The sequence below is a fragment of the Ylistrum balloti genome, unplaced genomic scaffold (genome assembly GCF_031769215.1).
Source record: "Ylistrum balloti isolate Yb309-2 unplaced genomic scaffold, AGI_CSIRO_Ybal_v1 Utg370558, whole genome shotgun sequence".
Lineage (NCBI taxonomy): Eukaryota > Metazoa > Mollusca > Bivalvia > Pectinida > Pectinidae > Ylistrum > Ylistrum balloti.
Genome location: NW_026782351.1, coordinates 25682 through 52937, shown reverse-complemented (window position 1 = coordinate 52937; position 27256 = coordinate 25682). Strand labels below are relative to the sequence as shown.

The 27256-nt window shown below is 34.6% G+C and overlaps 3 protein-coding genes across 3 annotated transcripts; 2 read left to right on the top strand and 1 right to left on the bottom strand.

The window, feature by feature from the left end:
* Nucleotides 1–8: 8 nt before the first annotated feature.
* On the top strand, nt 9–11551 carry LOC132556291 (serine hydroxymethyltransferase-like). Its single transcript, XM_060220674.1, has 8 exons — nt 9–67; nt 2862–3096; nt 3617–3975; nt 4377–4589; nt 6658–6771; nt 7087–7209; nt 7340–7567; nt 9350–11551. Exons 2-8 carry the CDS (start codon nt 2891–2893, stop codon nt 9514–9516), a joined length of 1410 nt encoding a protein of 469 aa, XP_060076657.1. The 5' UTR covers nt 9–67; nt 2862–2890; the 3' UTR covers nt 9517–11551.
* Nucleotides 11552–17228: 5677 nt separating this feature from the next.
* LOC132556303 (large ribosomal subunit protein bL12m-like) lies at nt 17229–21707 on the bottom strand. Its single transcript, XM_060220686.1, has 5 exons — nt 21632–21707; nt 21095–21269; nt 20553–20624; nt 19222–19353; nt 17229–17434 (listed from the first exon to the last, which is right to left on the bottom strand). The coding sequence occupies exons 1-5, from the start codon at nt 21700–21702 to the stop codon at nt 17318–17320; spliced, it is 567 nt and encodes a 188-aa protein (XP_060076669.1). The 5' UTR covers nt 21703–21707; the 3' UTR covers nt 17229–17317.
* A 127-nt stretch (nt 21708–21834) lies between these two features.
* LOC132556295 (translation machinery-associated protein 16-like) lies at nt 21835–25347 on the top strand. Its single transcript, XM_060220677.1, has 2 exons — nt 21835–21887; nt 23220–25347. Exon 2 carries the CDS (start codon nt 23235–23237, stop codon nt 23799–23801), a length of 567 nt encoding a protein of 188 aa, XP_060076660.1. The 5' UTR covers nt 21835–21887; nt 23220–23234; the 3' UTR covers nt 23802–25347.
* Nucleotides 25348–27256: the final 1909 nt, after the last annotated feature.

Genomic DNA, 27256 nt, shown 5'->3' with positions numbered 1-27256 from the left:
CTTCAAGGTGCAGAGAGGAGCACATGCGCTTTGCGGAGCGGGAGTGTGAAACAAAACATCTGTAATTGTAAGTTATTTTTCTTCGTATCGCTTTAATGTCAGTCATTTTTATTTCAGCCCAATGTCATAACGAGAGTGATACAATAAATTGACATTATTTGATACAAATATATGGTGCGTTTAGTATAACTTAAATCTTGAAAGTTACTGAAGCTTGCATAACATAGCCTAGTAGTTGGAACAAGCGGTCTATAACTTTAATTTTGTGTCCATTTCATTGTCCATCTCTCAGGACACAGATAATTTCAATATTTCTTAAAAATTCATATTAACAAGTAACCTGTCACATTTTTAACGTTCTAGTGTTTTTGTTACTATTATTTGCTATTTTATTTGACGGATTTATGTAACAAACTCCAAGTAAATCAATAGAAAAACATGAAATTTTAAAAAGAGAAGTGTTTCATAAAATAATTTAAATATCCAAATTGAAAGTGTTTGAAAAATCATTATACTGTACAAGTTATTGCTGTAGGGATTATAGTACAGATGCATCAAAACATTAAAATGCATTGGTGTAGACAGACTGGTTTTTTATGCACTTACAAAAGATGCAGTCTTTTGCTTGCATGTGTATATTGTAGTTCAACTTTGATGTAATTAACGCAAAGTACAGTATCCAGAGAATTCTGTGGTATATTTAATACTTTTACTCTATGCTATGAACTGAATTATGTATATTTGTAATCCTGTGAATTTCTGTTTTCATACATATGGTTTAAAGATAAAGAAGAAATTGTCAATGTTAAAATAACATAGAATATCCCAAAATCTGTGGACACATTGATTAGCATTTTCAACATCATCTTGTTTTTTACACTTTATGCTTTAGGTCTCGGAAGCATTTTTTGCAAAGTTGTTTGATTTTTTTTAAATCTCCCAATTTATGACTTTAAACTTGCACAGTCAGATCCTTAATCCTGGATTGATTCACCACTGGTAAGATTGTGGTAAAGTAGGCAGTATTTTTTATCTGGCACTTTGTATAGTACTTTGCCTGACACGAACTAACTATACACATGTCTCTTTGTATCATATGTACATACACTACATGTACTAGTTTCAGTATCAGAATTATGTTGAGCTCTATTACTTCATTAGATCAGCTTACAATGTGCTCATACCTTGACACATCATCAGTCAACCATTTTCTTTGAAATGCTGATAATGAAATGTTTTTTGTTGATATATATATATTGATACTTTGTTATAGGTAGCTGATATCAACAAATTTTCCTAATCTAAAAATCATTATTTATTGATGACGTAATTGCTTGTTCTAGATTTTAGTCGTCAAGGCATAGAGTTATTATCTAAATAAATCCCAACATGTTATTTTAAGCATTTCCTAGTTTGTAAGGCACAGAGAGGTATGCACACTTAGGTAATAGAGCCTACTGAAAAGTGATAAATTTATTTGTATGTATAAGTTTTTATTGGTTTGGTCATATTGATACATTGATAGTGGAAAGAAATTTGGTCTTTGAAGCAGTACTAAACCATGGTTCTGTCAAATTATGCAAAAAATAGTCAAAACCGGGACATAACTACAAAAGAGTTTTATTTATGTCTTTCTTCTTTTTTTTCAAATATTCTTAAAATGTCTACCTTATGACGGGTGAAAAGTGTACTGAAATAAAACATTGGAAGGGATTTTTTTTTTTTTTTTTTTGCCTAAACAAGAAAATAAGGAAAATCACCTATTTAACCATCATTTAAGTGTGATATCTTGCTGTTGTGTAACAATTGATAACAAAATATGAATAAAGACTTAACGTATTCTACCTGAATTATCACTTCATAAAAATATTGAAATATCAATGTTGCTTAAAGGTATTTTTAAATAGATAATATCGGTTTTTGCTGTGTTTTTAAATGTGAAAAATACTAGTAATTAATTTCAATGTTTAGGCAATCATGTCATCACCCTGTTCCTCCATCATTTAGATCTGTTTAATAGCAACTTTGTTCCCATCAGATAATGTGTCATTTTGGGCTAAATGACAATTCATGCTATATTTGGTACTGGCTCTCCCCACATTTAAAGTTACCACAGCAGACAGTGGCTACATAGCAAATGACATTGATACAAGAATTTTTTTGTCTGGATATGTATATTTTGTATTCTACTGGAATTAACAAAATAATGGTTAACTAAATTGTCCCTTTAAGCTTCTTAAAATCAGACATTTATGTAATTCCCTTATATTACAACAGTAAAAATATCAGCCATCAAATTTTATCTTTTTTGCTTTTTTTTTTTGTCTAAATTTCATGAAATACCTATTTCTGCAACCTGTAATTTTAATTAAAACAGGCAAATGCTTAAAATATTTAATATCCATTTGTGAATGTAAATCACTTACTGAAAATGAATATTATGGCTCTATCTTATAGTTTATATGTTTTTCTCTCATGTTCTCTTTTGGTTCGTTCATCTATCACACTGCTTTTTCTCAGGACAACAGCAATACTTTATGAGGACAGCACTGATAAATTCACTAAAATTATATGGACTGTTTAATGTCAAAAATCAGTAGCGCACTTAAGTCACAGAACGAAAAGTTGTTGAACTTGTGACATCACAGCTGATAAGGTCCCATTCAGTGCGAGTTGTGCTTGTGCTGATTAGTATTAGAAGGGCAGGTGAAAATAGTGCACTTTATACATCAATATCTTGGTATTTGGCTGGCTGATTTTGATGTAATTTTCAACCTAAGTGATTTTGGATCATATATAATAATACTAGATTCATTTCTGTTTTCACTTAGGGCACAGTTTGAAATTGTGTATTTATTCAGGAAGAAAAATCAACCCTGTTACAAAGAAAATGAACAGTATGGGAGATCACTGGAATATGACAACAGATATCCGGGTGGAAGATCCTGAGATTTCACAGATAATTATTAATGAAAAAGACCGACAGAGAAGAGGGCTGGAACTAATTGCCTCTGAGAACTTCACCAGCAAGGCAGTTCACCAGGCTTTAGGATCATGTCTGACCAACAAGTATTCTGAGGGTCAGCCAGGTCAAAGGTTAGCATGCCATCATTTGAATAAGAAAAATAAATCATGTTTCTAGTTATTGCAGAAGTAGTGTATATTTCAAAGCATAGCATGGGATTTGTCAAACAGGGTCTGGGCATGATAAATTTCTTTACAACACATTCCAAAACTTGATTGCTTGATGTAGGTAGGCATGGTAATATCAATTTTGATTCTTTGAATGTTTTGAAAATAAATGCATTTTCAAATCTATCAAATCAAAAGTATCTGTTGATTGGAGAGATGTGACTTTGCTTCAGTTATGTAGATGGTATATTTGACTGATTCAGACATGCAATAAAAAGATGTTTAAAGAAATTTGATGGTTAAAACATGTTTAACACTGTTCTCAGCTTTTTTTGTACACTAGTTTTATGAATGAATTCTTACTTTTGAGTAAATTAGACCTACAGACCCTATCTGAATTGACCAAATAATACATCAAGGCTGTAGACCCCCACCCACCTTCACATAACTTTTGTTTGACAAACTGATTCTATTGTATGTACAGGTATTATGGTGGAAATGAATACATTGACCAAATTGAACTGTTGTGCCAGAAGAGAGCATTGCAGGCTTATGGATTGGATGCTGACAAATGGGGTGTGAATGTACAGCCTCTGTCTGGATCACCAGCCAACTTTGCTGTATACACTGCCCTGGTGGGACCTCATGGACGCATCATGGGTCTTTATCTACCTGATGGGGGTCATCTCAGTCATGGTTTTATGACACCATCTAAGAAGATATCAGCTACATCAGTTTACTTTGAGTCTTTTCCTTACAAAGTTGATCCTATTACAGGCCTTATTGATTATGACCGCCTCCATGAAAATGCCAAAATGTTTCTTCCAAAGATGATTGTAGCAGGTAAATGTGAACTTTGTACAAATCAACTTGTTTATATAACTGCCTATGGATAAATAAAATGTACTCTCACTAGAAAGATGACATTTTATAGACAGATATAACTGCTTTTTTCACTGGTTTGGGATGCAGCAATTGTGATTATTTTTGGAAGAAAATTGGTGAATTAGGAAAGAGATTTTCAGGATTATCAATTACAAATCTCTCCTTTACTTCAAACCTCGGGAATTTAGCTCGATCATGAAATGATTTAGTTGGAAATGTAGCCCATTATCGGCCCTAGATTGCTCAAAAGTAGGCCCTGGATAGCTTTTCCTCATCAAATGTGGAAGAGTTGTGGCAAAAATGAATTTATTGAAAAAAAGTGAATAGTTGTAAATTTGTGAATTTTTATATATTTACAGGTGTGAGTTGCTATTCAAGAAATCTTGACTACAAACGTTTTCGAGAGATTGCCAATGAGAATGATGCTTACCTATTGGCGGATATGGCACATGTCAGCGGTTTAGTTGCTGCAGGCCTGGTTTCAAACCCTTTTGAATACTGTGACATTGTTACAACCACAACCCACAAGACACTCCGAGGACCAAGATCTGGAATTATTTTCTACAGAAAAGGTATTAAAAACGGTCCAATCATATTTCAGCCTGAAGTATCATCCTAAGTTCAACATGAAGTGAACATAATGATTATGTGGCTGATACTGTTGAGCTATTTGGATCCTTTTCCTTAATATCTGTTATACAGCCTCATTAATAAAAAGGGGGAAGCGTTTTAGTAATCACTTTGTGCACCTGCCCATGCATAGCTTGTGTGTAAATTAGCTGATGTACTCCTGGACAGATTTAATTCACATTCATACCATAGCATCAAATTGTTATATACCTAGGTAGATTTTGGTGGTCATCAGTTGAGGTTTAATTTAAGGACTGGTTTTTGCCAGGCATTTATAGGGTACAATACACAAACCCATTCTTAAGGGAAATTGAATATTTTTCCTAATTTTTGTCTGTATTTTCCTAATTAGCAAAAAAATGGTTAATGCAAGCTTCCTGTCATTGTCTTGTCAACATTAAAGATATAAGCAGGAGTAATCACTTACTTTTGTTTTGTAAGGACAACACATGCATTCATTTTAATCACTTATCAAAGTGGTTATTAAAGGTCCAGGAGTGCACTAGAAATAAAATAAAAGGTAGGTTACAAGACATCTCATGAACCCCTAAACTGATTTAATTGATTTTCATACCATATCAGCACATCAGGTGGCACACCTGATTAGATTTTGGCAGTCATTGGTTAAGGTTAAATGTCAAAAGTTACCAATGACCACTTTTTATTGCTCTTGTTTTTTTAACCCCTGCCCAACAAAGTTGGTGGGGGATATTCAAATGAGTTCCATCCATTCGTCCATCTGTCCCTCGGGATGCTGCTTTCGGCATATCTTTTGAAGTACTGGTATAGATTTTGAAGAAACTTGGTTGTTACACTTGTTACCTTAATGCCTTGCACAAGTTTGATAAAAGGTAAATTTCACACATATTTAATTAGGCTGCTGTGACCTGATTGGCTGATATCCTTTTCTGTTTTCCATGTTGCTCTCTTTAAATGTTTATATATCACAAATGAACATGGGCGGGAAACTTGATGAGTATGTCCTTCTTTCTTTGATAATTAAAATCATGGGAATCCCTATTTATCAGCAATTACCTGCAGTAATCAGTTACTGCATTAGCTGCAAAGCAAAGAATTGTTGAATAGTGCTGGGATGATTGGACATTCAGGATAGGAAGTCATTAAAACCAATTAATAGAATGATTGCTAACAACTGAACAATTGCCTTGGGAATGAGGAAACATGCGATACTCAATTTAATTAAAGTTGACAGGACAAGTGGATGTTGTAAAGGGGGTCAAGAATGGAGAAGTTGAAAGAAAAATGTTAAATAAAGTAGATGCAAATTTCTTCGGATAATTACATTTTATGTTTAAAGTCTTTATCACTTGGGTAGTCAAACTGAACATTCATGATTAAATGTGGATAATGAGGTAGCATATAGACAATTGGCTTTATACATGACCATCCAATATATAAGATGTGTTTTACCATGGTGTCCCTCTTAACATTAGAATATAGCTGCAAAGATGTTATCAGATTTTTGGAGATTGACTAACTGTCGTACACAGTTCAATATTTTGACCTGAATTGGATCTTGCACATAAAGCATGTGACCATTGCAGTAAATAGCATGTCGGTTGGATTAATGATACTCCATGGTAACTAAACATGATTTGGTGTTGGTTGGCCATCCAAGTCACTACAGATGTCACAGAGAACAGTTGGAGTTTTCCTTGGTTCATTAACCATCTGGCTTCCAGGATTTGGCTGAAGTTTTGACCAGTGAATTGAACATAATCTCCATGCCTGCTATGTATGGATATACATGTTTATTACAATTCTACAAAGCTTCATTTATTGTATGGTATACAGTAATAACCATTTCATGATTAATGACAAAATTATGACATTTTCAATTAACAGACCTACACCAATTGTAAAAATCATTAAATTTCTTACCTAAAAAATAGCATTGATCTTTCTTTTTTTGTGGTCTACACTAAAACAACACACAATGATTTGCTAATTACAAACCCCTTCAGTCATGCTGGCTTTGGTCAATTACAGGTGTGCGCAAAGTGCTAAAGAATGGAAATCAAGTGATGTATGACATGGAAAAAAAGATCAATGAAGCAGTGTTTCCTGGGCTACAAGGAGGTCCTCACAACCATCAGATAGCTGGTAGGATCACTTTAATTTGTAAATTATGATCAACCATATGGTTTATAAAATATTGAAGTGTTGAACAACTGGGAGTAAATTTTGGTTTACACTTTTCACCAAAATGATAAATGTATATACGTCCTCCTGGTACCAATCGGGGAGAAATTGTAGGTTTCTTTGGGGCATGGACCATAGACCAATGATCTTAGCATGTCATGATCTTATACCTTTATGTGTTTAGATTTTATTAAAAACATTAATTTCGATTTTCCACTGAAGTTTTATTGTATTGGAATACTCGTCTTCAGTGTACATTGTTTATTTTTCTTGTAGGTGTTGCTGTAGCCCTGAAGCAGGCATGCTCACCCGAATTTAAAGTATACCAACAACAAGTCATTAGCAATGCAAGAACAATGTGTGCAGCCATGCAAAAAAGGGGATACACTATTGTGACTGGTAAGTATACATAGAATCATGTTTTTGATTATCATGAGTATATATCATGACATTTGCAGTAATGGTGAAAAAATTAAGCATAACAACAAACATCAAACAAAATGCTAAAATTGATTACATGACCATTTAGGTGGAACAGACAATCATCTGATTTTGGTAGACCTTCGTCCCAACAAGATTGATGGAGCTCGTGGAGAGAAAATCCTCGAGGAAATTGGCATTGCCATCAACAAGAATACTTGCCCAGGAGACAAGAGTGCCTTGAAACCAAGTGGCCTGAGAATAGGAACACCTGCACTCACATCCAGGAACATGAAAGAAGCTGACTTTGAACAAGTTGTAGATTTTATAGACAGAGGTTTGTTTATTTAATGTCTTATTGAAAAATCTATCCTTATAACAGTTTTTTTACAGTGGTTTACTGTGAATGTGATGAAACCTTGCATTTTGTTTACAACAAAGAGTTAAGCTGGTAAGGCAAATACATGTTCATGAAACGATAACAATTTAAAAAACTAGCTTCATTTACTTCAAATCATCAATACAATTATGGTAATTATGGAAGTTATTGAGATGCAGGTGCACTATAGTAATCAGCTTGTCCCCCTGTCTGTGCATCTATCATCTTTCCATCAACACTTTTGTTTTTGTGTGATAACTTGCTTTCCTATATGAATAAAAACAAGTTATTTTCCTTCAAATTAATGACTGTCCATGATTTAGTTCTGACTGATCTTAAAAACATAAGTAGGTGAGTTAAGAGGACAATATAGTGACCTGAAATACCAACAGACTTTGACATAATTACAAGAGAATGGATTGCCTTGGAATCTCCCAACTACTGAAAAACCCAATCAAAATCTACACATATTTATTCCTAAAATTCAATAATGGATTACCTGGTAACCAATCAGAATAAAAGCAAATCTGTCCAACAGTTACAGCATAATACCAAGGATTCAAAGAACTTATGTTTCAGAGCAGAAAATATTTTAGTCATTCTGGGCACCTTACAACAACACAATTACAGTCGAAACTTGTTATCTTGAAAATCAAGGGATCATGGAAAATATTCAGAATTACAACTTGAAGTGTCCTAATAAGGTTTGCTGAGGTTGATGAACGAAGCATGGGCTACAATAGCATGGTACTCATTCATTCATTAAGTGAATCATTAATCATAATCAACCTGTTGTTATAAAGACCTGTAAGTAATCAGAAACAAATTGATTTTACTTTCTTGTTTGATTGTTTATTTATCCAAATAAGAAATAAAAATACCGATCAACTTCTCACTTCTATCCATCTGTAGGTCAGTCATATATTTTATGGAATGTGAAGGAAAAAAACTAAACTAAAAATTGGCTTTCGATAGGCTACTAGATACAATGTTTGAAGATACAGATCATGTTAAATGACTTCACTAGAATAAACATATAAAGCAAGCAAGCACTGAAAATCTTTTTCAGTACCTGTACATGTTGTTGTCCTTGAAAAAAGAAGCATATTTGTTTTTAACACTTTTTGAACATTTTTAATATTCACACAACCTAGCCCTTACAAGTAAGTCACTGCTACAGTACAGTGACACTAATTAAGAAGACATCTAAATTTGATAATGAAACTGGCAATGTCATAGTTCAACTGTTTTGTATATGCTGGACTAATCTGCTGTATACTTAGCCTTATGTTCTGCGAAGATGACTTTTGAATCAAACTCATTAAAAGATGTGCAGATGTTTTGACTAAAATTAATTTTGAGATAACAAATTACTTTTCGCTTGCTTTAACAATATAAGAGACTGAAAAATCACTTTGACTAGATCAAAATTTCTACTGGATGAAATTAGAGTCATTTGAACTAAAATTACAAAGAAGAAGGAAAAAAATCAGGACTTTTATTATTTTGACAAAAACATAATTTCAACTTGAGTGATTTTGAGACGAGTTTAAAATGTATATGTTAGTAATACTGAATACATTTTATGTATATGTTTATACTTAATGCAAACATGCTTTGAAATGATTTATGTAGGAATCACCCTGTCTATTTTTGCTTCAGAATCCTTGTAAGATCAGGAATGAAGGTAATATTATAAAAGTATGTAGTGTAACTTGTATAGCTTTTGTTCATTTCCAGGAATCAATCTGGCTTTGGAAATTCAGTCCAGTTGTGGACCTACCCTCAAGGAGTTCAATGCTAAAGTTCATGAAGATGAAGCTGTGAGAGCAAAAATAGCAGCACTCAAGAAAGAGGTGGAATCTTTCGCACTGACCTTCCCTCTGCCTGGCCATGAGGATTGGTAATGTGGGACCAAATGTGGATTGGTAGTGAGCTCAAGACCAAACTAGCTAGAATGACGGAGATCTTGATTGTAAACATTTCAAAAAATCTAAAGCTACAAAGGCTATCAGTGCCATATCCTTTGTTGATTTTTTTTTTGGTGGGAAAAAAATACAATTCCATCCATCTATTTACCATGTTGGTGCTGTACATGTATTATCTACTGTATAGCAATAGGTTCATTCACTGGCGCTAGTTTTCAGGATTTTGACAAATATTTGCTCAATCTGACTGTAAAGAGGGAGTAGTTATACTGTTTTTAAGTAGTTTACTAGTTAAATTGTTGTCCTAGCAGAAGATCTTTCCTACATTGACTGTGTAAGCTACACTGGCATTCCATATATAGTGCTTTATTGTGACAAATTTATCATCAAGTCCAGGAGAACTAATGTCAGCTTGATATTTTCTGGGCTTTTATAGTCCATCAGAGTGTAAATGGGTAAGCAACATCATGACATGTATTTAGTATGTTTATTTTCATATCCCATCCCCTTCAGCTTTCCTATTAGTTTAAGAATGCAAAGGTTTTTTTTTTAAGTGCTTTCAATTCCCCCTGACAATTTGTAGTTATTATCAAGCATTTTTTACCATCAGAATTTTCTCAAAGGGTTTTGCCCTTGTCATTCTTTTTCTCGTGCCATTTGGCTTTTACCATTTGAAGAGAGAAGCTCACAAAATCAGGTGATTGAACTAGTGTGAATTTTTTGGTAAGGTACATATTTAGCCATGATCAAATGCTAATTGCAAAGTATGGGTATACAAGTGCTTTTATTTGCTTTCACATTTTCATTTTGATATAATTAATACAAGTTTCTTTTTCGTACGTAAGAAGTTAAGTCTGTTCATCATGTAGTTTCTTTGTATGCTACAGTCTTTCACATAGCTATTTCAGTATGATGGCCAGATAATAAGCATATACTGTATATCAAGTACCTATATCTCTTAGAAATGGGGACGCTTAAAATTTTGGAAATTGCACTCTGAACTCTGAAAAATTTCAATCAAGTTACTAATTTGGCCATCTTTATACGGGCATTTTCTTGAAGATATTAGTAATTTTGAATCAACCACTCTTTGTTTTTGTATTGCCTTATTAGGATAATAAGTATAAAATGTAATTACTCATTTTTACACTCATTGTTTCCAAAGGTTTTAATTTTGCAATGGAATCAATAATCCACCAGTTGGACAAATATCTCTTTTTTCTAAAGCCCCTATAGTTAGAAACACATTGGTTGGATCTAAACATACTGACAATCCTGTGTGTAGGTTTTGAAAAACAATGATTTCTTTGAGTTTCAATATTTTAACTTGTGAAGAAGGCATTTTATCTTGTTTATTGATATTTTTGACAGGTGCCAGTTTATTGTTTGTACCGCATTCATATTCATTAATTGAAGTGTTGTGATATATACAATTTTACATGAAATAGCTTCATATTTTCCAAGAAAGAAAAACGTGGTGAATTAATAAGACTTCAGAATGCACTTTTATCAAGTGATTTCTCTAAGGATATTGATATGAGCCATTTTCAAAACAGCTTGTCAATTATGTATCTTATGTATTATAAGTATATATGTACATATAATTATGTACTATTCAGCTACTTTAAAAAGCAGTACGCTAAGATTTGAGATTAATGATGTAAATACTAGTATTTATGTTTCGGAACATAGAATCTCATAGTTTTAGCTCACTTGGCCGGAAGGGCCAAGTGAGTGTATGCTGTGGCGTCTGCCGTCAATTGTCCATTTATCATCCAGTGTCAACTTTTTAACAAATTCTTCCCAATAACCAATTGGGTCAAAATTGTAAACAAAAAAAATTTAATAAAAAAAAACTTTAAATGAATTCTTATGAATTAAAAAAAGCCTTGAGGCATGATATTTGGCTGGTATGTTCCCTATGATGAAGCTTGGCAATGTTTGGGAAAATAAATGACCTTTACCTATATTCAAGGTCACAGGGGTCAAATTTGTTAAAATCTTCAAATGACTTCTCATACTGTGGATTCATTTTATTTCGTGGGGGTCCAATTTTCGTTGTTTTCGTGGATGAGCAAATCCACGAATTTAAAAACAACGAAATATGAACTACTTACTAAAGTAATTTTGAAATTTGACCAAGTAATCTTTGCCGACACCGGAAACGTCCACCGGTAATGACAGAAGCCCCGTAATTAGTCGGGAGTCGGGTAGTCTGAGGCTCGACATGGATACGCTAAATTGGTGTCAACGATATATGATTATATATTATTAAACATAACAAAGGGTAAGTACCCATTGTGATGCTAAGTATGATGGGATCGCAGTCGTTAGCGACACTGTGGACACTAGGCTTGATCGGACCATCCTGTCGATTGAAAATTGGATCCGTATTTCTATCCGACTACAGGTTCACAATAATTATTAATAATGCAGATCTTGTTTACACACCTGTTTACACACATGGTCCCATCGATACGCGTGGTGTTTTCATATGACTGCGGTACACCGACTGATCAGCACACAATGTTTATCCACTGAAAACAATTGTTTCTGATAATTACCGATTGATTACACGCCAGGATATATACTGATTTGTGGTTTGATATTAATGCGAGACTGTTGTAAACAGCGTTATAAAAACACAGGACGCCATCTTGAAAAAAAAACGTTCTTTTATTCTTGTCATTAGTGTTAATTCCTGTGAACATAGCCTTAATACAAACAGAAAAAAATTCGACTGGAAGCAAAAAGAGAAAATTCTAACGTTTTTATTTTTTTCCCACAGAATCAAAAATCCACGAATTTATGAGTCCACGAAACTGTCTAATTTGTAGAAACAACGAAAATTGAACCCAACGAAAATAAATGAATCCACAGTAAACTAAAAGGCCTAGAGGCATATTTGAGTGGTGTATACATACACCAGGTGAGCACTGCTGGCCTATTGGGCCTCTTGTTTTGTTAGTGTTACTGTAACCCTTTTATCAATATCTAGTGATGGATCATCTTCTACAAAACAAAGCGGACATAGGATCAGTGTTATAAATGTAGTACTTCATATGATCAGATTGATTAAACAAAAGGGGTCGGTGATATTGCTGTATGTTTCTACACAATGTATATCATTTTTTTTACTTTTTCATATTTCAAAATAAGAAATTTGGTGGTGTCTTTATTATGTTAATTGTATTATGGAATGAAATTTTTATTAGTTATATACAGTATGTGATTAATTTGAGGACATGTTTGTTTTGTTTTGATGTTAATGCCTGTGTAACATTTATCCTAATACATTTATTTGGTAACTAGCTTATCCATAGGTCTTGCTGTTCTGACTGTAATGAGCCCATCCTCAGACTTCGTAAGTTGGCTCCCTAGTTGGTTGATGTTGGTGTTCTGGCGACATGAAGGCTCCCTGGGTTTACTGCAGGTTAACTACGTTAACAGTAGGACCTTGGTTTGTAGACATGCCTTATTATAACTGCGTGTTTTGCAGAATCATGAAACACATTTATGATGGAACCATTCACAGGTTGAAACCTTCAATAATTAGTTCTGGCATGAAGATCATAATGATGTCCTGTGTACTTGCATAATTTCTATAAAAATGTTGTCATGTAATAAATGGAACATTCATGTTATCAATAACATTCTTATTACTTCTTTTGCATTAAATATTTTTGAGAGAATCGCCATGTTCTTGTGGTTTCTTTGGGTTTTTTTAAGGGATCAGTTGTGTGAGAAAGTGCTCTTGCTTACATGGTTTTCAAAGTCACCTCTGTGAAAATCACAAAGCCACACTAATTATCACCTATTACCAGTAATCGGTAACCTAGTGTAAGCAAGATGTCCTTACTTCAATACATAGTTGAGGCAAAAATCAGTAATGACCTCAGTTGCATTGCAAGACAACAATAGGCACCAATCTGATTTTGCGAGTCAGGTTTGTTAGCTCACTTGGCCTGAAGGTCCTGCCGTCAACTTTTCCCCTAAAACTTGCTACTAGCTATAAATGACTGACAGGTTTTTCCAGGAAGGGGAACAAAAAATTTTTATAGATAGTGCGTCTCGACCCCCAGGAACTTGAGGGGCATTGGCCATAAGGGGAAATCTTAAAATCCCACTCCTGTAAGAATGAGTGGAGTTTTGTCGAAATTTGGTCTGGAGCATTCTTGAGTGAATTGGAATCAGTTTTGTATAAATGGTGTGTCTCTGCCTCCTTGGGAGGAGGGACAGGGCCCATTTGTGGAAAAAGCAAATTCATTGAAATTCTGCTCAAAGAGGAATTATTGGATCTTGCCTAAATCTGGTCTGAAGTATATTTAGGTGAAGGAGAATCAATTTTGTTTTAAACGGAAGGGCAGGCTCAATAGGGGAAATGCAGGACATTTTAAAAATCCATATCTCCTGTAGGAATGATCTGAAGCAGTCATGGGTGAATCAATTTTGTATGATATGGTTGGTCTCAGCTCAGCCTTCTGGGGCTTGAGGAGATGGGCCCAATAGGGGAAGTGGAAAAGAAACTCTAAAGTAGACTTCTGTAGGAATTACTGGATTTTGCATTCTTTGGTGAAGAGGAATCAACTTTGTATGAACAGTGGTTTTTGGCCACCTGGTATGGGGAGGGGTTGTGTCAATAGAGGGAATAGAGCAAATTCTTTAAAAATCTATTTCCATTGGAACAATTTAATTTTGTCCAGATTTATATGAAGACATTCTTGGTGAAGAGAACTTAAAATTTGTACAAACAGTGAATCTTATCCCCTTTGGGAAGAAGGGATGAGCCTAAAAAAGGGAAATACCAGTAGATAAAAGTATTTTAAAAACTTTTTCTTCAGTTAAAATCAATCGGCAAATTATACCAGATAGGCGATACAGGCCCTAATGGGCCTATTGTTATGTAGCTCCAAATCTTAAAAGGTACAAGTGCTATGTATGCCAATCAAACCTAGAACATGACTGCAATGTAAAAAGACATCTGAACCCTTCAAAGAACTTGTAAAATTTCTGACAAAATTTGGTTAATATCCATTCATTCCTACAGGAGAAGTAGGATTTTAAAGAATTCCCTCTATTTCCAACTATGTATTCAAAATTGATTCCTCTTCACCCAATGATGCTTCACACTAAATTTGGTCAAAATCCAATCACTCCTATAGGAGTAGTATTTTAAAGAATTTGTTCTATTACCTCATTTGGGCCCCGCCCCTCAGGACCTAACATTTATATAAAACTTAATTCCCTTTTACCCTAAAAAGTTTCGGACTAAATTTTAGCAAAATCCAATCATTCCTACAGGAGTAGGATTTTAAAATTTCCCCTTTAGGTCCCTGCCCTGCGGAGACCCACTATTTAAACAAAATTTGTTCAACTTTCCCTCAGAATGCTTCAGACCAAATATGGTCAAAATCTTGCAAGTTGTTTATCAATAGTAGCAATTTGTATGAAAAAGTTGATAACGGATGCCGTGGTATGCCTTTAGCTCACTCGGCCAATTAAGTACATCAGAATGTTCTTACATACTGTTAATTCAAACGAACCCGGAAATGCAAAAAGCACAGGAAGTGTAAATGATATTTAAAAGTGAGGGAGATGATCTGCAGACAAGGTCAAAAAGCTTAAAAGGGCATCAAAAAGCTTAAAAGGGCAAAGGGCAATAACTCCAAAAAGCCTTACAGAAAACGATTTTATGACATGACTAGAAAGTTTATAAAGTTCAAAAGATTAAATTTATGGAAAAGAAAAAGGTAAAAACTCTTCTGAGTATTGTTAATTAAATTCAGTAAAGTATAATTTCATTGAAGATTATTAGGTTAACAAAATTTAAAAGGAATTAGTTAAACAATGAAAGCGGAGACATCAAGACAAGATTAAAATGCTGAAATAAGGCAATTCACTACCTGGTACTTCTTCAAGAACTGGTGAATCAAACTGCCAACAAGCAAACAATTTCATGCCTTAGTTACAAAGCCTACCAAGTTTGAAAGAAATCGGTTGAATTTAGGGAGGAGAATTGAACGAGATTATTAAACAAAGAGCAGTGACTGCCAAATCTAACTGCTGCTCAGGAAAACAACTTGGGTCGTGGTGATTGAGCCTACCAAGTTAGAAGAGATCGATCAAAAAGTGGGAAGAGATCTCTAGCAAAAAAATGGTTTCAAACAGACAGTGACTTACCATAATATTGTAATTGTAGTAAATACTAGCCCATTATAATGCTTGGCTAATGAGAACTTCTCTTTAGCTCCATTATTTGAGCATCAGACTAATAAGCCAGGGGTCCCGGGTTCAAGTCCCAGTGGAGGCATTGTAATAACATAATGTCCTCTGTTACATTATAAGTTTTGGGAAAGTAAAGAGCAGAACAGGCTAACATGTAATCATGTGTAGTTCAAGTCTGTTGTTGACAGTGCTTTTACAAAATTTCATAAATCATTTAAATATTCTAGCATTCCTTCCAAGTGTTTTTACTAGTAACACCAAATTTCAAGTAATCCTGTAAATAAACGGTTGACGTTTTTTTCTAGAAGACTTTAAATTACACATACAAGGAGTATTCAAGCATGGATCACCCATAAGTAGAAGCAAATCACCTTTCAGATAGAACAGGTCTTTTATTTGATATGATTGAAACATAGTGCTGAGGGAGCTTAGCGTAATATGTGAATTACATCATGAAAACTTTTTTCAGTACACTATGGAACAGTTCATGATATTGACAGAAATCAGTTTTGTTAGCAATTTAACATCATAATGAATGCGACTTACTGAAACTAAAGCGAGATGAATCTTTTAAACACACTGGCACAAATGACAGATGGATGTTACAGTATAAATGTGATTGTTAACAAATTAGTTTCATTTGCGAAGCTATGGTTTCACACAAATGGGTAATTGTTTCACTCCTGGGTGTAGATTTTTAGACCAATTTTTTATTTTTTATTTTTGTCTTTGATTCAGTTGATATGTTTGGCTCTCTTAAGAGTTCATTATGTTTGCTTAAAAGTTGTCCACTGAATTCTTGCTCATGATGTATAAAGTTATGTTGTGAGTAAATGATTTTTGTCTTTACTTCTTGAAAAATACTTCAGGGATCATGATGAAACCGACATGATCATTTGTCGTCCCATGTCCACACACCTATTTGAGAAGGAGAAGAAAAGTGAAGTTGCCATCCATGGGCCTTGGATATTGCATTCGAAGGTTGTTATCATTATTTTCTAGGAAATGAAGCAGAACCACAATTGGACTTCAAATCAATCAACAAAGCAGAATGTACATTTCAGTTTTTTGTTATTATCTAGAACAGTGCATGTTTAGAAACCTAAAAAAGTTTTTACACAATACCTTTAGTTCATAGTTGTCATGTTTGTAGCCACAGACTGCATTAATCATACAGTACTTAAGTCTTGTGGATAGACAACAGATGCCACACCATTCCATAAGCTCACAGAAACTATCACTCAACTCAGAATACATCCTCGATACCAAGGGGTTATGATTACTTTTGCTCTCAGACCCCTGGAGCATTTCATGACAAAATTGAACGTTCCATGTGCGACACCTTGTGGTTAAGACAAGAAGACTAATTTGATCCTCTGATGGACATAAACTGAATCTCCAAGTCACATAAGTACTCAACCCCTTGAGTATGGAGGATGCTCAGAATACAACAAGAACAAGTTAAGTATCAGCACAAATCACTTTTATATCACAAATACAAAAATTTCATACTGCAGAGTGACAATACCAATATCTACGAGTCCTAAAAGTTTCTCTACATTACTTCCACAGAGGCTCCGACAGCCTCCAATGTTGCCTTCAATTTTTCTGCTTCATCTTTTGAGATACCAGATTTCACCACCTGTGGTGTCGACTCCACAAAACTCTTTGACTGAAAAAGTGAAGAATAATTCACTGTACCAGTTATAATGACAGAAATACTGAATGGGATATTTTGGTAAGACAAAAGATATAATTGTTTTACAGTAATATCCAGTTAGATAGGTGTTCATGACATCAGTTTCTTTACAGCTTACAGTCAACATACATACTAAAATCTATCTACCACTGAAGTGGTAAGGCAATTTATACAAAAGCCTGTAACTGTTACATCTATCTACCACTGAACTGGTAAAGACATAAGTGTATCCATACAGATGACTGTAACTGTTACATCTATCTACCACTGAACTGGTAAAGACATAAGTGTATCCATACAGATGACTGTAACTGTTACATCTATCTACCACTGAACTGGTAAAGACATAAGTGTATCCATACAGATGACTGTAACTGTTACATCTATCTACCACTGAACTGGTAAAGACATAAGTGTATCCATACAGATGCCTGTAACTATTACATCTATCTACCACTGAAGAGGTAAGGCAATTTACACAAAAGCCTGTAACTGTTACATCTATCTACCACTGAACTGGTAAAGACATAAGTGTATCCATACAGATGACTGTAACTGTTACATCTATCTACCACTGAACTGGTAAAGACATAAGTGTATCCATACAGATGACTAACTGTTACATCTATCTACCACTGAAGTGGTAAGGCAATTTATACAAAGCCTGTAACTGTTACATCTATCTACCACTGCGTGGTAAGGCAATTTATACAAAAGCCTGTAACTGTTACATCTATCTACCACTGAACTGGTAAATACATAAGTGTATCCATACAGATGACTGTAACTGTTACATCTATCTACCACTGAAGTGGTAAGGCAATTTATACAAAAGCCTGTAACTGTTACATCTATCTACCACTGAACTGGTAAAGACATAAGTGTATCCATACAGATGACTGTAACTGTTACATTCCTCTATATTAATGTTGTTAAGAGAAAAAAAATCATTCAAACGCTTAAACAAATTTGACCTTGAATGGAAATTAATGTTAATTTCTTAACAGAAACATAGTAGCATTCAGAAACTTTGTTTCCTCACTGGTTTTCTTTTACCAATCTACCTATGTTGGTTTAAATATCAGTCAGGGTTAAAATATAAGATAAGCATTTTTAGGACCTGAAAATATTGTTTCTTAAACCTAGAAAACATGGCTGTATGGAGGAATTTAAAAAAAAACAAAAAACAAAGCAGATCAACTGTTTTTTTCTTAATCGTTTAAAAAACCCTCAAATATATTTCTATCAAAGCATGAAGAATATACCTGGTAAGAGAATTTTCATTTTTTGATGACGTGAAGTTTTAAGGACATAAAATCAAACAAAAATATAGTATTTTTACATTATTTTTTTCATGTTATCGGAAAACAATTCTATGACATTTTAATGAAAGTGGAAATGTTATGAGAAAGATTTGTGCTATTTTCAAAAAAAAGGTTCTTAATCCATGATAAAAGGCCAAAATGAAAAAAAGAAATACCCAGAGGCACAGAAGTCTGGGGGTAGTTAGGATACAAGAATGTGTAAAATTTTATTGAAATTGTTCAGAGATATTCAGACAAATTCTGGAAGACAGACAGACAAGCTGCAGCTGATTCCAGAATCAGTCGCTTATTATGTTGCATAAGCAGAATTAGTTGACAGAGGTCAGACCAAACCATATTTTCACTTAAGCTTACAGGAGGGAAACCATTCATCTATAGAAGTAAAAGAAGTATAGGTCAACTGTCATGATCAGTGCATTGATGTTCTCAGCTTACCTGAACTAAATTGAGGCCACAAGCACTCTTGATTTCTTTTATAAGTGCAATCTTTTTAGCAGAATCAAAGCCCTTTAGTTTAACATCAAATGATGTCTGTTCTCTTGAGGATTTTACTCCTTCCTCTTCTTCCTGTTCACCAATAAAATTATTTAATGTAGACAATTTGGTAACCAAAAAACTGTTCATTCATGTTACAAGGTCAATAAAACCCAGAAATAAACAAGGCTTACAAACAAAGCAAAAGAACAATTTCAGAACAAGAGGGCCATACCATGGACCCTAATGGTCATCTGACAATCAATATCTCATGGACAAACCAAAGAATTTGCAGATGGTGGTCTGACAAATCTGATTAATTCCCATAATGATATTTAAGACCATATTAGGTATAAATCCATTCAATCATTAAGGAAGAATAGCATTTTGAAGTAAAATCATTGACTATCTTTCCCATTTGGGGCCCATCTCCAGATCCCTAGGGGTGGAATCAATTTTCTGAATTGAAGAAATGATAACCCACCTGCAATTATATTTTGGATTAAACTTGATTGAAATCTACCCAGACTTTCAGAAGAAATCACATTTTAAAACAAAATATTGTCTTACTTCCCCTTTTGGAAGTCCCTTGGGGTCAAATCAGCTTTCTGAATTTATGAAATGTTTCTCCACCCTCAATCATGTATCAGATGAAATTTGACTGAAATGCATTTAAGCATTAAGGAAGAGAACCATTTTAAAGCAAAATATATAGGGCCCGCCCTAAGTCCTTCTGACTCAAATCAAATATCTGAATTTAAGAATTATTTGACAACCCCTACTGATGTTACCAACAAATTTTGAATGAAATCCTAGCATTAAGAAAAAGTAGCGTTTTGAAGCAAAGTATTGTCTATCTACCATATTAGGGCCCCATCCCCAGGTCTCTAGGGGTCAAATCAAATTTCTGAATTTCAGATGACCTAAAAAGTGAGATTGTTCTGTTAACAAAAAAAGCTTGGGTCATCTCAGCATGCTAAGCAAACAGATAATCTCTAAATGAAAGTTTGAGCTCTGCAACGTTACAAATTACTTCTGACGTGGCATGGTATTATGTAGCAAGATGAAATGACCCACATCAAAATAATGTAACAGTGAAGTGAACACTTTTATTTTCCTAATATCTTAAAATGAATCCCATGGTAAAGTGAAGCCTTTTCCTTTGGAAAGTACATTTTACTATAAAGATAGAGTGAACCCCTTGCCATACCAACGATTAAGTGGAATGTGATTCACTTTTCCATACTTCACTGGTATAACACACAATGTACTTCTAAAGCAATGCACAGTACCTTAGCAACTGGAGCTGCAGAAGCAGCACCAGCCATTGACATGACTGGAGCATCTTTAATTTTCAGCGTGGTCTGAAAAAAATTAAGACAATATTATCAATAATCATAATACATATGGTTTTATTTTCATTTTTTTTCCAACAGTTTTGCAGACAAGTCAGGATAAGATTAAGTTTGATTTACAATGCAACACACCATACATTTGTCTACGACACCAAGCTTTTCAAAGAAAACAAACTTAGTCAATTACAGCAACTCTGACCACTTGTCATATCTATTCTTTTTGTCACTTATAATTACCCTGATTTGGAATGTACATGCACAAAATTGTTTCATCTGATATTTATATATACTACATCAATTAAATATAAATCAAATTCAACATCCACAACATATGTTTTGTCAATCAACTCTAGGTGCATCATTGATGCAAATTAAATTCTCAAAGTCTTTTACAATTACCAAATTGTAAATAATTGAAAAATGTTTAAGAATGATATGGAACCGAGTCAATTAGTATTTAATAATATCACTACACTAACCTTTAATAGTTCATTCAGCTCTGCCACTTCAAGCAGTGTCAATTGACCAATGTCATCTACAATGTTTTGGATCTTCGGAGAGTAGGATTTTCCTTCATGTGGACTAGCTAATGTACACTGAGATCTTTGTATACAACTAGTGCATGCCCGAATTACCCTCTCTTTGTGTTGTAATCTGCAATAAGTATACATTTTGTAATGTCTAATGTCAACTGCATTACTATAATTTGTAATGTGCTTAAAGCATTTACCAAAATTTACGGGTGTTTGTTTTCACATTAGTAAACGTAAAGCCGTTTGATAAATAAAATGTTGTAGAAGCAAGAAACGGGGCGGGGTGATTGAGAAGGAGAAGTTGGGACAGGATGACTCGAGCTAAACTGAAACTCTTCATCCCTGCACACGGCCAGTTATAAAACAGTTTCTTCGGGTTTAACGAGAAAGTACGTAAATAAAATGTCCTACATCACGGAAATTTTAAAAAGAAAGTATGCGTATCAATCTTTGTAAGAGCACTAGGAGTATATTTTGTTTTACCTGTGAATTTGTTTAGAAAGACGAGCCGACAAGGAGAGTATGCGCGACACAGCAGACATCTTGACGAGCATTCTAGTCAATGTTATGTCGACGCTTCGTTGTAAAAAGAACATGACAATAAAACAAAACATTTTGGTGATCTATATGTCAAGGTCCCGCCGCCCTCTAATGTAAAACGATTTTCCATTGGTTATTTAGCAGCAAATCTACATCCGGTAATAACACGTGTTGAGGACCTGTTGAACACGGCGAAAAGGTATTACTCTAATATTGGTTTCAAATGTACGAAAGTGTTAGACTTATGATTGCAGAGTAAAAGCACATCCTGATACTTGTTGGCTTACCCTGTGTTTGGACCAGGGGTATATTAGTTGAAACAGGCATCTGTATCTGGAACGTAAACAACGCCACCAAAAATCCAGTCTATTATATCATCATACAAATAAGCTATGATGGACTGGATTTTTGCTTGTGTTGTTTACGTTCCAGATACATGTAGATGCATATGGTTGAAATGAGAAATATCTCTTTAAAAGATAAACGACAAGAATTCTAGTGCTGATGGTGTCTTTGTGGATTTGGGGGTCTACATAGGTACATGGATCCATAATGGTTTATCAACACAGATAAGGTCGTTAGCGTGTGATGATTTAAATTACAAGTCTAGTATAGTTATAAAGCTTTCTTGATGTTGAACATTTCTCCTATAACAGAGACTGCTGGTCGGCCGATTGATTAGAGCTGCCTAATCTCAATGCCTTTTGGGATTTCGAAAAGGGACATTGTCATATTTTCGATATAAATGAGTCCTAAGGAGGAATCTCAGAAGGGAATAAGGACTGTTTGACGTGTGTCTAATGCCGAAGATACCTGTCACAAGAGTCTCGACGTGTAAACCTCAATCTTTTGTTGGCATATGTAGCTGTAGAACATGGATAACTATGCACCATGTTGCAACAATACAAATGCAGTGCATGTTAAAACGTCATTAAAATCATAATGAAAATTTCAAATATTATTATATCAATCAGGTTGGGCACACCCAGTCATATTGGTGGTAGTCCTGCATTTGAGAGATTGTCACTGCTTTAAGTAATCAGTGAGTTATGCAAATGCAGGGTCATTAAGAAGTAGAAAAACTAAGTTCCTTTTAAATTTGCAACAAACAAAGGCATCATCTTTTTCACATGACTGGGACTGATGGTTCTTTACCTGTCCAAAATCCTCAGACCAAAGACCTCAGGTGACCATTAAGGCCCACGGGCCCCTTGTGTACAAGAACATATTGAAATTTTAAATTGATATTGCTTAACGTAGGGTGGCAAAACAACATTTAGGTTGAGTGTGGATGCAAGTGAGATAATGAGTGAGAAAAAAAGTGTTTGCCTGTTTGAGAGAAATGGGGTGCCCTGCTGCATACACAGCAATGAACATAATTGTGTAGACATTCAATCTTAACCTCTTAGTACTGATAAATTTAAACAATCACAGCTTTGACAATATTGATGTGCTGTGTGCTTTTTTAGTTTGTAAAATTGATTAATCTATATTTCATTTTCTCTGAAAGGTATTCTCTTTTATTTAATAGATTTATAGAAGAAACATGCCAAAAGCACCACGAGCAAAAGTTGGTCAAGACAAAAAACCAATTCACCCCAACAGTAGGAAAGCTCAGCAATTGACAAGAAAAGCTTCCCGTGACCAGAGACTTGGAGTTAAGAATTTAAACACACAAAGAACAGAGTTGCTGGCAGATCGTTTGATGTGGTTTCAGCAAAATGTAGATTTAGAAAAAAAATGTTTGAAAAAAAGTGAATTGGCCAGTCTTTGCAAGAAATATTTATCAAGATTTGAAGATGAACTAGATCAGATTGATATTGTACAACACATTGGAAACCGACAAGGAAGGCAGCATGCAGCAAGGGAAGCAGCAATATCAATGACATTGAATAAAGAGAAAGACGAGTTTGCATCTAATGGCTTAGAATTACCTGACCTTGTCAATGCCAAAAATTTTGAATATTTCAAGCAGTGGAATGGAGAAATCAAATACTTACAAAATATTAAATTGAGAAAGATTGCTATTACAGACTCTGAAGAATGTGATGAAGACACTTCAGAGAGTCAAGACAAACAAATGGATGATCTTGATAATGATGATTCAAGTTAATTACAATTATAATATTTTTCAGACATTTTACAAGATGATATGAATTGTTGGTGATTATTAGTGTCCAGTTCATGTATTACATTTTTTACATCTGTCCACAATATTGACAGTCTGGTATGACTTAGTCCTTTCCTGATCAATCTATTTTAAACTTTTATTTGTCCAGCTAGACGTCACCTCCCAGGTTTTCATCCATTTTTTTCAAACTTTAGAGCTTGATCACCACATGAAGTATTACTGAGTGGCATTTTGATTCAGCTGTGAGTTACTGCCCCTTGTTTTACCTCCAACTAAGGTTAGTAGGGTGAGGGGATATAGTAATAACTTTGTTTGTGCTTCCCTCCATGATGATATTGTCTACCAGATATCTCATGCACACATTTAGTCAATATTCTAACTGTATTATCACCCCACTAAGGTGGTCATCAGTCAGGCTCAGAGGACAAAAGTCATCTTGGACCACTTCTCTGTTTGAAATCTTGTGTACATGTAGAAGATAAATCATGAACCCTTTTGCAGGTTTTTAGGTCAACTTGCCCAATGGCTACAGCAAGACAAATTGTGTGAAAAGAAGTTATCTTGACCCATATTGATCTCGTAAACCAAAAGTACAAGTAGCAGTATATTATGTGGAAAGGTTTCCAAGGTCAAAATCAAACAAATTTTAAGAAAAAAAGAAATGGCACTTACTAATAATCCAGGTTATAACTGTCACTGTTTAGAACAGAGATTTAGAAGCTTTTTGTTGTGGAAATTTCTTAAAATTAATAGATGTGCCCACTTTGAATGAAATGGTGTACATGTCAATATACTCCTGATATTCACAGATTCTAGTTTTGATGAACATTGAATACCACTACCAGGTGAGCAACACATGCCTCTTGGTCCTCTGGTTTATTTTTTAGTGATCATTGGTCATGGTCAAAAGTCACTGTCAACTCTTTATGAAATATGACTTGTGTTTAGTATATCTCAACAAATTTGATGCATGACCCAGAAAACTGATGATTAGCCAAGTCCACGACCTCAAAAACTGATGTTTAGCCGAGGCATTTTGAGAAATGAGAAAAATCATTTAAATAATCAAACATGTTGCCAAACATCATGTTTCCCATTTATCTAATTTTAATCTATGCTGTGGAAACTTATTTGCTGCAATCATGAAATGCATTAGGTGCCAGAAGGTCTTTACTTGTATTCCTCTATTACCTGCATAACTTTGTTTGATTTTTATATTTGAATGCTTATGGATTTTTCCTTTAAAAGGAGTAAAGTCATGACACGGAAGTTCCAACAAATATACTAAATGCACATATCTATATCTTCAATTACACTCACTTTTAGGCAGTGCTTACATCAATTTTCTTTTTGTCCTGATCAATCCAAAAATCAAACTATCAAAATATACCAAGACCACAGGGCACCTGCATATGAAATTTGAAATACAATTGTACTTGTCAGATGGTTTTTTAACTTGACCCTACATCCCCTAAAATTTGTTTTTATCAATACCCTGAAGGAATAAAGCCTCTAGAGCACAAACAAATATGGGCATTACTTTTGTATATACAGCGACATCCCTCAGATTTCAGTTCAACAACTTAAAATACAAGAAAGAAAAGAGAAATTCCACAAGGGAACACTGCAATGTTTCAATAAAGCATATTAAGTTCTAATGACATCAGTCAGAAGTGCAAAGATGTCCATAAATATAACAAGAGGCCCATGGGCCTTAACGATCATCTGACAAAAAGCAAGCCAAACTCTTAACAACTGTGTGTCTGCTGTTAAAACAGTTGGCTTTATTCATTTGAATAAACTTAGTAGCCCTTCCTCCCAGCATCCTACAGGCCCAATATCAGCACTCTGAGCCTTTTGGTTACTGAGAAGAAGTCGTTTACAGATTTTAACATATTTAACCCCTGTGACCTTAAAAGTGGGCCAAGGTCATTCATTTGAACAAACTTGGTATCATGTCATCCATGCATCCTACAGGTCCATTATCAGCACTGTTGGACTTTTGCTTATTGAGAAGAAGTCATTTGTATATTTTAATATATTTGACCCCTGTAACCTAGAAAGTGGGTCGAGGTCATTTATTTGAATAAACTTGGTAGCCCTTCATCCCAGCATCCTACAGGCCAAATATCAGCACTCTTGGACTTTTGCTTATTGAGAAGAAGTCGTTTATATATTTTCACATATTTGACCCCTGTGGCCTTTAAAGTGGGTCAAGGTCATTCATTTGAACAAACTTGATAGCCCTTCATCCCAGCATGCTACAGACCCAATATCAGCATTCTGAGCCTTTTGGTTGTTGGGAAGTTGTTTTAAAATATTAACATATTTGACCCTGGTGACCTAGAAAGTGGGTCGAGGTCATTTATTTGAACAAACTTGGTAGCCCTTCTTCCAAGCGTCTTACAGGCCCAATATCAGCACTCTTGGACTTTTGCTTATTGAGAAGAAGTCGTTTGTATATTTTAACATATTTGACCCCTGTGACCTTGAAAGTGGGTCAAGGTCATTCATTTGAACAAACTTGGTAGCCCTTCATCTCAACATGCTACAGACCCGATATCAGCATTCATGGACTTTGTAGGGCTCCATCCCAGCATGCTAAGGGCCAAGTATTAGCCTCCTAGTATTTGAGAAGTTTTTTGAATGAAAAGTTTACGGATGGCGCACGGCGGAGGACGGACAAAGCACGATGGCTATAGGTCATCTCGACCCTATGACCTAAAAAATATCTCAGGAAAAAGATCAATTTAAGTCCTCTATCATGAAATATTCTTAGTCAAAATGCCATAAAGAAAAAAATTTCAAGTCCTGGTGATTAAGTGTACCAAGTTTTAAAGACATTAGATAAAACCACAAAAAATTCTTCCACGATCTTTTCCATCATTCTTATGTCCCCAACAAGATCCCAGAGGGATCTTGGCGTCCACCATTGTTTAATCTTTATATGCCCTTTGAAAGTTGGATCTTTTCCCTTCTTTTCTCTGTTTTTGCTCTTAATGATAAGACATTTGAACATTCCTTTGCAGAAATAGTGATAACAGTCTTGACCTGCCAAATCAAAACTAGCTGTCTGGAAGGCATTTTGTTTCTTCTCCTTGCAAAATCACACATGCACAAGGAAAGACCAAAGGGAAGTAACATACACATGAAATGTGAGATAACAATCTTTACTATTCAAAATCTAAGATGGCTGCCTATCAGCCAATTTTGTTTTTCTGATCAGTCCCATACTCAAACAGGCACAAGGGACCTTACAAACCTATACATTAAATTTGAGAAACATCTATGCTGTAGTTCTCAAGAAATAGAGAAAATAAACTTTCAAGGTTAAAATCGAAGATGTCCTTCTGTCTGCCATTTTGTTTTTCTGATCAGTCCAAAATCAAATTACCTGGTAGCACAACTTAAGGACCAAGGGGAAGCTACATATGCAA

Bases quoted from the DNA above. Each gene is read 5' to 3' on its own strand.
- LOC132556291 (XM_060220674.1), top strand. From the start codon at position 2,891: ATGAACAGTATGGGAGATCACTGGAATATGACAACAGATATCCGGGTG. The intron at 3,097-3,616 runs GTTAGCATGCCA...TTGTATGTACAG, and splicing joins GAGGGTCAGCCAGGTCAAAG to GTATTATGGTGGAAATGAAT. The intron at 4,590-6,657 runs GTATTAAAAACG...GGTCAATTACAG, and splicing joins AATTATTTTCTACAGAAAAG to GTGTGCGCAAAGTGCTAAAG.
- LOC132556303 (XM_060220686.1), bottom strand. From the start codon at position 21,702: ATGCTCGTCAAGATGTCTGCTGTGTCGCGCATACTCTCCTTGTCGGCT. The intron at 20,625-21,094 runs GTTAGTGTAGTG...AATTTTTTTCAG, and splicing joins AGCTGAATGAACTATTAAAG to ACCACGCTGAAAATTAAAGA. The intron at 19,354-20,552 runs GTACTGTGCATT...ATTGGTGAACAG, and splicing joins CTGCAGCTCCAGTTGCTAAG to GAAGAAGAGGAAGGAGTAAA.
- LOC132556295 (XM_060220677.1), top strand. From the start codon at position 23,235: ATGCCAAAAGCACCACGAGCAAAAGTTGGTCAAGACAAAAAACCAATT.